This window comes from Ovis aries, chromosome 19, assembly GCF_016772045.2.
Source record: "Ovis aries strain OAR_USU_Benz2616 breed Rambouillet chromosome 19, ARS-UI_Ramb_v3.0, whole genome shotgun sequence".
NCBI lineage: Eukaryota > Metazoa > Chordata > Mammalia > Artiodactyla > Bovidae > Ovis > Ovis aries.
Genome location: NC_056072.1, coordinates 47,803,612 through 47,815,375, shown reverse-complemented (window position 1 = coordinate 47,815,375; position 11,764 = coordinate 47,803,612). Strand labels below are relative to the sequence as shown.

The following is an 11,764-nucleotide window of genomic DNA, read 5'->3' as shown; positions in this document are numbered from 1 at the left end:
CTGGCCACTCTCCAGGGACTCTGGGCACATCCCTTCCTTCCTCTGAGCTGATTTCTTCATCTTAAAAGGGGGCCAGCCCTGGTACCAGCCTCACACCATGCATGCACAGTTAATTACACAGTTTCTACTCAGTCTCCGTCAGGCAAGGAGGTGCTTGGGGGCAGAGAGTAAAACTGGGCCCCCAGGACCACCCACCAAACCACTGTGGGTGGGGTGGGGGAGTGGGAGCATTACCTGGCTTTGTCGAAGTATTTGCCTGTGTAGGCCATCCCACAAGCGGCTCCAAGGCCCTGGCCCAGGGAGCCAGTGGCCACATCGGTGAAAGCTTGTTTCTGTCATGACAGAGGGCTTCAGTTACCACAGGCAATGTTTCCTTGAAGTGCCTCCCAGGATCCTGGCCACAAAAGCCTTCCAGCCAAGCCCCACCCAGACCCTGGGGGTGTGATTTCCCACTCTCCCTGCAGCAGTAATTGTGGGTGTGGTTCAAATACCAGCTCAGTCCACAGGGAGCTGTGTGACCTCAGGCCATGGACTGAATCTGTTCCCTCACCTGTAGAAGAGCCCAGCTTGCGAAGTGGGTGTGAGAACTCAAGACAAAACTGAATATTTAGCCTAGTGGCTGGCCCTGATGGGATGTGCCAGTTTTCATGGTAACCTCTAAGGAACACACTGGGCCCCTTCCTTGGATATCACCAGTATCCTGCTGCCACCCCCTTAGTGAACCTCATCTCCCAAGCTGTGTCTACATGGCCAAGGAGGCCCAGCAGGGAAGGGAAGCTGGTATTTGGTGCTGGGGAAAGGCCCTCCTGGCAGTCAGCTCAGAGCACCCTAGGTTGGGGCTTTAAAGGCCTCAGACTTCAGCACAAGCTTGGGGTAAACACTGTTCCCTAAGCACCCACTTCTTCCTCTGCCCTCTAACATCGTCAGTTCCTCAGTGGGTGCCCTGCCCCCTTTCCACAAGCCTTGAGAAACAGGAAATGGAGGCAGAGGCCTGCAGGGCTCCTGGTGAGGTGCACTTACCGGGACAGGGTGCCCGTCCAAGTCGGAGCTGATCTTCCTCAGATTCAGCAGCTCTGACTCCGGCAGGAAGCCAGCTTCAGCCCAGACGGCATACAGGATGGGCGCTGCATGGCCCTGCAGGGGACAGTCCATGGGGAGAGGTCAGATGAGGAGCTGTTCCCGCCGGGGCCTGGCCGAGCCTGCCGGCCAGGATATCCCTTTCAGAGAAGGAAGCAAGTGAAGGCCACTTCCCCTCCCTTCATCCTTCTCTACCCCGAGGTTCCCACAGTCAAGGCCGAGCGGAGCCCAGAACAGGTGCAGGGGAACACAGCTGTGAGGCTGCGGAGGCCAAAACCCCAGCAGGCAGCCGGTCACCCTAATCCTTGGGTTCTGGCATGTGAGCCGACTTGGACAGACTTCTAAGCTCTCATGCCTGCCTCGAGTAACCAGAGGCCATGGAGCCAGGGCTGGGTACTGGTGGATTTGGGGGGTTCGTGGCATGGCTTGTGGCTGTGGCTCCCCATCCCAAACTCTGTTGCAGGGTACCCCCACTCCTGAGGGGGTGAGCATGGCCTGGATATTGGCCCAGCAGAGATGCGTGCAAAAAGCCACCAAGCTGTACCCCAGACCGGGACTCCAGTCCTGCCAGTCAACACCAAACACGAGTGGAACTCCCAAGATCATTTCCATTCTCTCCTACTAATTCAGTCATTTATTTCTTAGTTAAACTTTACCAGCAGGGTCAGGACAGAGCCAGAGGGGGCCGGGTCAGGTGGGGCAAGTGGAGGAGCCTGGGGTGAGGAAAGGTGGCGAAAGGCTGGGCTTACATCAGGAAGGCAGGTTTCCTTCTTGCCTTTGCAGGGCCCACCCAGACCCAGGTGAAGGGTTAGGGGCTGGCTTCCTACCTTGGAGAGAACAAAGCGGTCGTTGTGAGGGTTCCGGGGATCCAGGGCCTTGTAGCGCATGGTGTGGAAGAAGAGGACAGCCATGATCTCAGCAGCGCTGCAGCATGACGTGGGGTGGCTGTGGCCCAGGAGAGACATGCACACGTGGGTCACGGCCCAGACCCCTGGCCTCAGGGCTCACCACGCTCGAGCACTGGGGGTGCAGGTGTCAAGGAGCCACGTGATCTGGGCCCTGGGAGGGCTGCATGGGGGTTGCACCCTCAGAGACATGGAGGAGGAGGGACCCAGGAGACTGTGGTAGCCCCTCTAGGACCATTGAGCTAAATCCCAGTGGGACTGCCCAGCACTCTGCCCACCTGTCAAGGCAACCTGGGCTCCATGGCCCTTACGGATCCAGGGCCCCGCATAGCCACGGTCTGGGGTGAGACTTCCAGTAGACTCCACCCATAGGGTGGGTAGTCTGGCAACCAGGGCTTTAGGCTCTCCAAGAGCATCACTGGGCTACTCAGCAGCCTAGCCTTTTAATGGGCATTCTGAGGGCTGGTATAGCACCAGAAACCATGCTTTCGTACAGAACTGAAAAGGCAAAAGCAATCTCTTATCTTCTACAAAGGATACAATCCTAAAAAAATAAAAATAATAATTCCTTCTGCCTGAGACAAGAGCTGGGGTGGGGCTGATAGTAGCCAAGAGCCTGTCCTTCCTTGTGGGGTCAAGGGGGCTGCCTTTATTAGGCTCTTGTTCTATTCACCACATACTTACTTGAATGGCGACCCGGCAGAGGACTTAGCTAGAGATAGTACATCTTAGAGATGAGACTTGTTCAGGTTTCTCAGGACCCACTTGGTTGATTCAAACCCCAGCCCCCAGGGTTCCTGGCAGGACATGCTATAATTCCTGAAGCCCTCTGGTCCACAGTCTGATTACAACGTCAGCCTCAGGGCACGTGTCTCCCAGCCGCCCCCTCCACACTGTAACATGCCCACTGCCAAACCCAAGGGCACATGCACCATTTGGAGTTCACATGGGCCTCCCTCCTCCCTGCAGCCGGCTCCCCGCACGGGTTAGGGGTGAGTCACTCCCAGAGCAGACACATTAGTAGAGAAACCCGGAACTGCCCATGCTGGTTTAGTAGCCACATCCCCAGCACACAGCTGGCTTATACTTAACCATGTCTACGAACTCCTGGGTCATGGGGAAAGACACTAGACCTGAAAGAGGGAGGTGAGGAAATGTGAACGAGAAACCTCTTCCCCGCCTGGCAGGAACCCAGCTTCCCTTGTCCCTAGCACAGAATTCAGTGGGGCAAGGGGGGACGGACGGACACCCCAGTCAACACCGGCCAGGCTGACCTCCTGCCTTCCCCGCCCTCCGAGGGCAGCCTCGTCCCTGAGAAACCCTGTTTCAAAAGTCAAGATCCTGTGAGGAGAACAGTGGGGGAAGGATGCGGGTGGACAGCAGGCCAAACTGCTCCAAGAGATGGAAGGCAGGCACGGGATGGGGCTCAGCCCCTCCTGCCCATCAGTGGTTTCCAGGAAGGGGCTCCAGGGATAAAGGCCTGGCAAAAGCACCTCTGGGCATGGCAAAGGCATGCCCGCCTGGGCAAAGCTGATGTAGAGGGAGGGAGGTCATCCATGAAGACAAACCAGAACTGAAAAGTACTTGATTTTAACCAGGCTTCCCTAGTAGCTCAGCTGGTAAAGAATCTGCGTGCAATGTAGCAGACCTGGGTTCAATCCCTAAGTCGGGAAGATCACCTGGAGAAGGAAATGGCAACCCACTCCAGTACTCTTGCCTGGAGAATTCCATGGACAGAGGAGCCTGGCACGTTAAGTGCGATCGCAAAGAAGAAAGCCTGCATGATGGACACACTGCTGGCCCTACCTTCATATCTGCCAAATAAAAACATACAGAGTAAGGGGTGCTTAGGGTCCAGGCGTCTGCCCACCCCCAACCCCAGAGCTTTCAGGGAATTCCCCGAGATGTGTCCCACGGTGGAGATATGGGCCACTGCGGCTGTGTGGCTTCAGCCCCCTGTGGCTCAGCTTCCTCACTTGTAGATGGGATGCTATGTGGGGACATCCATGGTCAAGGAACTAAGACAGTGAACTCAAAGTGCCCAGGTCACCATCAGCCACCACCATCTGCTGGAAGATCAGATGCCACACTCTGTTCTTCAACAGTGCCCCCACTCATCAGCAGGCTGGGACTGAGGCCCTCTGCTGACCACAGGGCAGGCAGGAGGGAAGCAAGCTGCGGGCTGAGATGGGGCTCTGCCGAACTCATGGGAGACAGTTACTTTTAGGCTCAACTTACTAGAGGAGCTCCAGTGTACAGACTCTGGTGCCCCAAGACCTGTGTTTCCCCAGCAACTCCAACCTGCCCTGGGGGGACAACTGTGGTTGGGGGGGCCCTACCTCCCATGCTGCTCAGGACACATCTATGTCCTGGCTAGAGATGGGAAGGCCAGGGACAGGGTGGGCAGCTGCAGGGAACTTTATCTGCTAAGCAACTCTTTGTGATGCATGGGAGTTACAAGGTTGTTCTAAAACCTGTCTGCTGCTGCTGCTAAGTCTCTTCAGTTGTGTCCAACTCTGTGCGACCCCATAGACAGCAGCCCACCCACTCTCCCGTCCCTGGGATTCTCCAGGCAGGAATACTGGAGTGGGTTGCCACTGCCTTCTCTAAAACCTGTCTACTTATTCCCAATTAGTTCAGTCTATGAAGGTGATGTTGAGGGAGCTAGGCCTAAGTAGGTCGCAAAGAGTCGGACACGACTGAGCGACCGAAATGAACTGAACTGAACTGAACTGAACCGAAGTCTGTCTCAAAGCCCTCCACCCACCCCAGGGGAAGACACACTTTCCAGATGTTCCCTTCTCTCTTCCCCCTTCCATTCAGCACTTTCTGCCTGCTCACAGGTTTTCCTACAGAAAAAGTGCCGAGAAGATCCCTCAGCCCTCTGGCTGGGCTCTGCTCCATTATCAAGAGATAATACTGCCAGCTGTCATGATGGCCCTTCTCCCTGCCCTACACATACCTCAAGACCTCAAAAAATGAACAAACCAGGGAGGTGAGCATGGCCACAGCCTCTCTCATGCCTCAAAACAGGAAGAAAAATAATCTGCTATGAATAAAAAACTAAGTTCCTGAAGGAAAAAGTAAGAAATGTGAGTTGAAAATCCAACAGTAAAGATCCAACCTAAAAAGTTAAAAAATGCACTGAGCTAAAGGAGAGCAGAAAGATAAAAACAGAAATTTATGAAATACGAAGCAAATGTACAATTTTTAAAAATCAAAGCCAACAGTTAGCTCTTCGGAAAAGAAAAAAAGATGAAAGGCTTAGCTAACTTCTGTTAAGGCAGGATCCAGAAAAAGGAAATGGTGCTATTAGAAGTGGAGGGATGGGCCTAAGAACAGATAATTAAATACTCCAAACAACCTGATACAAATAAATTTGGAAACAGGAAAATGTCTAGGAAAAAATGATTTACCAAAACTGACTCAGGAAGAGACAGAAAATCTAAGTAATCTTTTAACTATTAAAAAGACCAAATCAACAGCTATAAATGCACATTCCCTAAGGCCCAGCATCTCTACTTCTAAGACCAGATTCACAGCAAAACATGCAATGATCAGATCTGAAAGCTACCTTCATGTCTATCGAGACGATATTTCATGACAACATATTTCTGGAATACTGTGCAGCAATCTCAATAAAATCTCACAAATATGACACGTGAACAAAGCTCACTGCAGATAGATCTCTACCAGGGAAGACTATAAAGTTTATGAACTTATAAGGAAAATAATAAAATGCAAACCTCAGGGTATAGCTCTTTCTTGGGGGAACCCTCCTTCTATGAGGAGGGAAAGACACCCAGTAGGTTCTAAAGCCCTGTAATATCCTTGTTCTTAGGCCTGGTGGAAGGTATACTACCAGGTTCATTATTTATAATATGTACATCAGTTATACTCTTTTTTTAGGCATATGTTAAAAAAAAAAAAACTCAGGAGAGAATCCTAGGATGCCAAGGCAGAAGCAAACCTCAGAAGCCATCCTTGTTCTTCCTGTTCCAGGAACCATGAGGGGTGGCTCTTGCCTGAGAAGACTGCCTCCACGCCTCAGATTGAGCCTTGTCACTGTCGTAGCCTCGGGCCTGAAGAGCATCTGGCACAAACAGTGTACAAATAAATGATGTGCCAAGGCTTTAAGACCCCAGGGGTGTGAACTCTCTGAGCCTCAGTTTCCTCCATGTAAAATGGAGATATAGCAGAATCTGAATGAGGTAGTTTTTGTGTGTAAAGAGCCTGGCACAGTGCATAAAAAATGGCAACTGCTCAGTAAAATCCTAGCTCTAAAAATATCAGATATGAAATCTAACCTCCTCATTTGAGGATAAGACCACTGAGGTCCACAGAAAGGAAGTGCCTTGCCCAAGGTTGCAATCTACCATCAGAAGAGCCAGGAGAAAAGCAAAATGCTAAGAGTAAGTGAAGAATGAATAGATAAAATGGGAAGTGGTAAGTTCACTAAAACTTACTGCATTAATAACTCACTGTCAATACATTAAATTGACTAGAAGCCACTGAACCCCACACTAAGAATGCCATGATATGAAAATTATACCTCACTAGAGCTGTAAAAGGATGGTGTTTAAAAGGAAGAAGGTGCTCAGGGCCCAGATGAGGAAGTTCTTGAGAGGCCACACTCCCTTACCCAGTTGTGCAGTCCTTAGAGATTACAGCCAGGCCATGGGTGCAACTGACTTCTGAGCATGAAGGTCAAACAGCACAGGCTCCTGTCAGCCAGACTCACATGCTGGGAGAGCTACCAGCTCCTGCAAGCCCACCTCATGGAGTGGACTTGACCTCACTGTTCAGGGAAGAAGTACTGCAGAAGAGTCGGCAGAAGGACCCAGCATCCAGGGCAGGCAGCTGGGTCATGCGCACAGTGAGGCAGTTGCTGATGTTGTGGGACTGGGCTCTAGTGACGACAGACCTACCTACAGAGGCCAAGTCCAGGGAGGAGTCAGAGAGAGGTGGCCCAGGGGCCATAGTGTCATCAGCTCACGGGAAGCCAGGAGACCCTCACCAGGTGCACCGGGTTCTCAACTTCAGGAAGCACTTCCCACCAGCCCTGCTGAGCTCAGAGGCAGAGAACAGTCGCTGCACGCCAGCCAGGTGTCCTCACAGGGAGTTGGGACACGCTGCTTGCTGCTGGGGTAATCCCAACAGGCTTGTTCTTGCCTCAGTCAGGGCCGAGCTGGGGTGAAGACAGACCAAATGGAGAAGGCGTGGGCAGCAGTTCTCTCCCAGATAGGCTGGGCCCACAGGGGTCCTCTGAGCACTTCAAGTCCCTAATCACCAGAGCTGGGTGGCAAGGATGCACTCTCAGCCAGTTTAAGGTCACAGGGACTCTCCCCAGGACAAGAAACCCACAAGAGGCGGTGGCAGGACCCCAGAGCTCACTCATTCTGGTCCCCCAGCCCTGCTCTCAAGAAACCCAGTTTGAAAACCACCTACAACCCACTCCAGCATTCTTGCCTGGAGAATCTCATGGACAGACGAGCCTGGTGGGCTAGTCTATGGCATCGCAGAGTCGTACACAACTTAGCAACTGAACAACAACACACAATCAGGCAGATTGTGATTTGGGAACATAGTTCTTGATGGAAATGTGACATAAAATGAAGAGTGAAGTGACCTAGCAATATGGAATACAGAGTTTTGTAGAAATTAACATTTGTGTATAGAATAATAATTGCGAATATTCAAACAATAAAGTCCATGGCTAAAGAAAAAAAAAAAAAAAAACCACCTAGCTATGAACTTCTTTAGAGATGGGGAAACTGAGGCCTCAGACGGAACACGGTCTTTTCAACAAAGGCACAGTCACTTGGCACACAGCTACAGTGAGATTCTTGTCTCTCTGTGCCCACCAGCCAGGCTTGGCCAGACCTTCTGTTCCTGAGTACCCATCCCAACGCTGTGGGTCAGAGCCCTGGGGACCTCTAAGCACAGCCTGAACCCCCAGATTCAGGTCTGACTCCGATGGAGTCCTCAGATAACACTTAGCACTGTTTGGATACTGTGAGTCTAGCGTGGTTGGTGAGAACTACGAAATCTCCACCAAGAGCCTTAGCAGTCAGGGCCCCTCTGACAAGGCCACTGAGTGTCATCTTTTTTTTTGGGGGGGGGGGGGGGCGGGGAGCTGCACCAGGTCATTTTTGCAGCATGTGGGATCTAGTTCCCTGACAAGGGATCAAACCCAGGTTCCATGCGTTGGGAGCTGTCTTATCCACTAGACCACCAGGGAAGTCCCTGAGTTTCGTCTTTTAAAGACTGGGTGAGTTGGACCCTTACCACGGCTGCCACAGCTCCTGTGGCACGCGGAGAGAGGGCGAGGTGACCTGGAGCGGCCTTGGCTGCTGCACAATGAGCCCTCTGTGCAGGCCGTCCCTCAGCTCCACGACACAGAGGCCAGTGTCCTCACTTCCCAAGCCTGGGGAGGTTCACTGTCACTTGCCCAGTGATGGCAGAGAAAGGGGAAAGCTACCAAGATATCAGGACCCCATGGTCCTCACTGACCCACTATCAATCCAGCATGTGCAATGACCATGCAAAGACTTTTGGTCAAAGTGCTGTCTGCATCACTGGGGATGTAAACTCCCCTAGGAAGGAGATGGCCTGGCAGGATGGTCACCTTGACCATGATTGCACAGTGCTAAGGCCTCAAAGCTGCGCCTTCACTTTGCAGAGCTCATCCACTGTCATGAGGAACTGCCTCGAAACAAACATCTTGGAGGCCTGTTCAAGGCTTCCTTTATTAGTTTTTTTTTTTTTTTTTTTTTTGCACACAGAACTCTTGGCACATGCCTTTCAAAATCTCTTTTGACAGAGGTTACATAGTAATGTTACTTCCTTCTGAAAATTCAGTTTTCTAAGTATTTCTTTTTTTTTTTTGGTCTTGAGGCATGTTTCTCTAAGAATTTTTTTCCTGAATCGTTTAGGCTTGTTCGTAACTCACAGGAATCACTGTATCTTTCAGGGTTTTTTTTGTAAAAGGACACTTTGAGTTAGGTGAGTTCCTCCTTCAGGCATTACAATATAAACCTGCCTGTAACTCAGCTGCCAAATCCAGTATCTTTTCCTTGTAGAAATCAGAGTTTAACTACCTAACAAAGACCCAAGCAGGAGTCCCACTAGACACCCTCTCCCTTTGGGAGCCCCCCATCTCAAGTTGTAAATATTTGTTTCATTTTTCTCCAAGTGGCTTCAAACTGCCTGAGATGCCCATCTCTGAGCCTGGTCTCCCCCTTTCCAGTTTCTCTCCATTCTCTGGCCTGGTGCTTCCCACCTGTCGAAGTCTTCCTGGTAATATAAGCCCCTCACTGGAGCTTAGGATTTACTCATTAAAAACATATCCTAGGAGAGGGTGAGATGTATGGAAAGAGTAACATGGAAACTCACATTACCACATGTAAAATAGATAGACAACGGGAATTTGCTGTATAGCTCAGGAAACTCAAACAGGGGCTCTGTATCAACCTAGAGAGGTAGAATGGGAAGGCAGATGGGAGGGAGGTTCAAACGGGAAGGGATATATGTATACCTATGGCATCCGGTCCCATCACTTCAATGCAAATAGATGGGGAAACAGTGGAAACAGTGGCTGACTTTATTTTTTTGGGCTCCAAAAGCACTGCAGATGGTGATTGCAGCCATGAAATTAAAAGACGCTTACTCCTTGGAAGGAAAGTTATGACCAACCTAGATAGCATATTCAAAAGCAGAGACATTGCTTTGTCAACAAAGGTCCGTCTAGTCAAGGCTATGGTTTTTCCACTGGTCATGTATGGATGTGAGAGCTGGATTATAAAGAAACCTGAGCACCAAAGAATTGATGCTTTTGAACTATGGTGTTGGAGAAGACTCTTGAGAGTCCCTTGGACTGCAAGGAGATCCAACCAGTCCATCCTAAAGGAGATCAGTCCTGGGTGTTCATTGGAAGGACTGATGTTAAAGCTGAAACTCCAATACTTTGGCCACCTGATGCGAAGAGCTGACTCATTTGAAAAGACCCTGATGCTGGGAAGGATTGAGGGCGGGAGGAGAAGGGGATGACAGAGGATGAGATGGTTGGATGGCATCACCGACTCAATGGACATGGGTTTGGGTGGACGCCGGAAGTTGGTGATGGACAGGGAGGCCTGGTGTGCTACGGTAATGGGGTCACAGAGAGTTGGACACAACTGAGCAACTGAACTGATGGCTGATTCATGTTGAGGTTTGACAGAGAACAAAATTTTGTAAAGCAATTATCCTTCAATTAAATATACATATATATATCCTGTATGAAATTAGCCAGAAGGTAGAATCTTGTCTTTGTTCTACAGACTTAATCTGGGAAGGTCCCTGGAAACCATCCCCCACCGAGACTTCAAAATTATTTCATGAACCAATCATGAAATGCTGTCTGGGCAGCCTGGTCCCAAGCCCTAAATGGCTGGAATCCTGGAAACTACCGAGTTGTGTAGGAGCTACTATTGTTCCCATTTTACGGAGGAGGAAACAGGCTCTGAAGTGACTCCCTGGCTGACTTTAAGTACCCCAGCGGACGCCTCCAGCTGCACAGTGAACGATTATCACTACTGTCCCTGCAACTGGCCACCTTCAGAGAAGGCTCCCTGAGATGGACAGCAACCTTTCTCCGCCTCTGAGCCACAAGGGCTGGCGGGAAAGAGCGTTGGGGGATGGGCCTGTCTTGGGGAAAGTGCATGTGGAGGCTGGCCCTGCATGTTCACCGCAAGGCCCCGAGACTTGGTTCTTGGTTCTCTTGGCCTTTCAAACCTCCCTTCCTCCACCCCATCCCCTCCTCCTGTCCCCGCCCCAGAGGAGATCTCACTTAGACCTTCAGTTTACAAGGTATGCAACTGCTCTGCATCCACGTGGCCACCTCCCTCCTCACCCTTACTCCCCTGGAGTCGCAGCACTCTTGCTCCAAACCCAAAGTGGCAGGAATTTGATTCTTAACAGGAATGTGAGGTGGCGACAGGGACGGGTAGTTTGAGGTAGGGACAAGCCCTGGGCCCCAGGCTTCCCAGCAAGATGAGGGCTTAAAACAGGCGCTCTCGTCTCGGGCAGAGCCGGTTCAAATTCCAGCTCTCTCTGCGCCTGATACAGCCAATTGACAAACTCGGAGCCTCGGTTTCCTCACGTGTGGGTGGCAGGTTATCAATTACCAGGGGGTAAAGGGTCCAGGGGCCGCATGTGCTGATCCCAAGCACAGGGCCTGGCTCTCGCGCTAATGGTGGCTCTCTGCGCACCGCGGCCGAGAGGTTTCCGCAGTGCCCAGCCGCCCAGTCTTGCGCATTACAGCGGAGGGGAAGGAGGGGCCGAGCCGGCCTAAAGCGCGCAGAGAGCCGGGCCCCAGGGGACGGAAGCGGGGCTGAGGACCGGCGCGGCGGAAGGATCCTCCGGTCGGCTCCTCCGGGGCGCGCACTCCACCATGAGTCCGCGCCCCCCAACCCCAGCCCCGGCGCCTCCTCCATGGTGGCACTGTGCAGCGCCACACGGAGCGGACGTGCCCGCACCCCGGCGCCGCCGCCCAGCGTCCCAACTCACCCCGATCCGGCCGCCGTGGTGGCTTGGATGGAGCTGATACGCAGGCGGTTGGCCGTGTCCTTCAGGGCCTGCAGCTTCTGCTGATCAGGCTTATGGTAGGCCTCCATGGCGCGGCCAGGCGAACGGGCGGGTGGCGAGGCAGAGGACGCAGACGGGAAAGCTAAGACGCACGGCTGCGGAGCTGCAAGCAGCGGCCGAGGCCTGAGGCCGCTCGCGGGCGCGTTAAGAGTCCC

The 11,764-nt window shown here is 52.1% G+C and overlaps 1 protein-coding gene across 1 annotated transcript in view; it reads right to left on the bottom strand.

The window, feature by feature from the left end:
• Positions 1–11,764, bottom strand: part of TKT (transketolase) — a 23,131-nt gene extending 11,367 nt beyond the window's left edge. Inside the window, exons 1-4 of the mRNA XM_004018384.5 lie at positions 11,532–11,764; positions 1,905–2,022; positions 1,021–1,134; positions 235–332 (exon numbers count right to left, since the gene is read on the bottom strand). Of these exons, the coding sequence (XP_004018433.1) occupies positions 235–332; positions 1,021–1,134; positions 1,905–2,022; positions 11,532–11,638 (437 nt within the window). The 5' untranslated portion in view covers positions 11,639–11,764. The remainder of the gene's footprint in view (positions 1–234; positions 333–1,020; positions 1,135–1,904; positions 2,023–11,531) is intronic.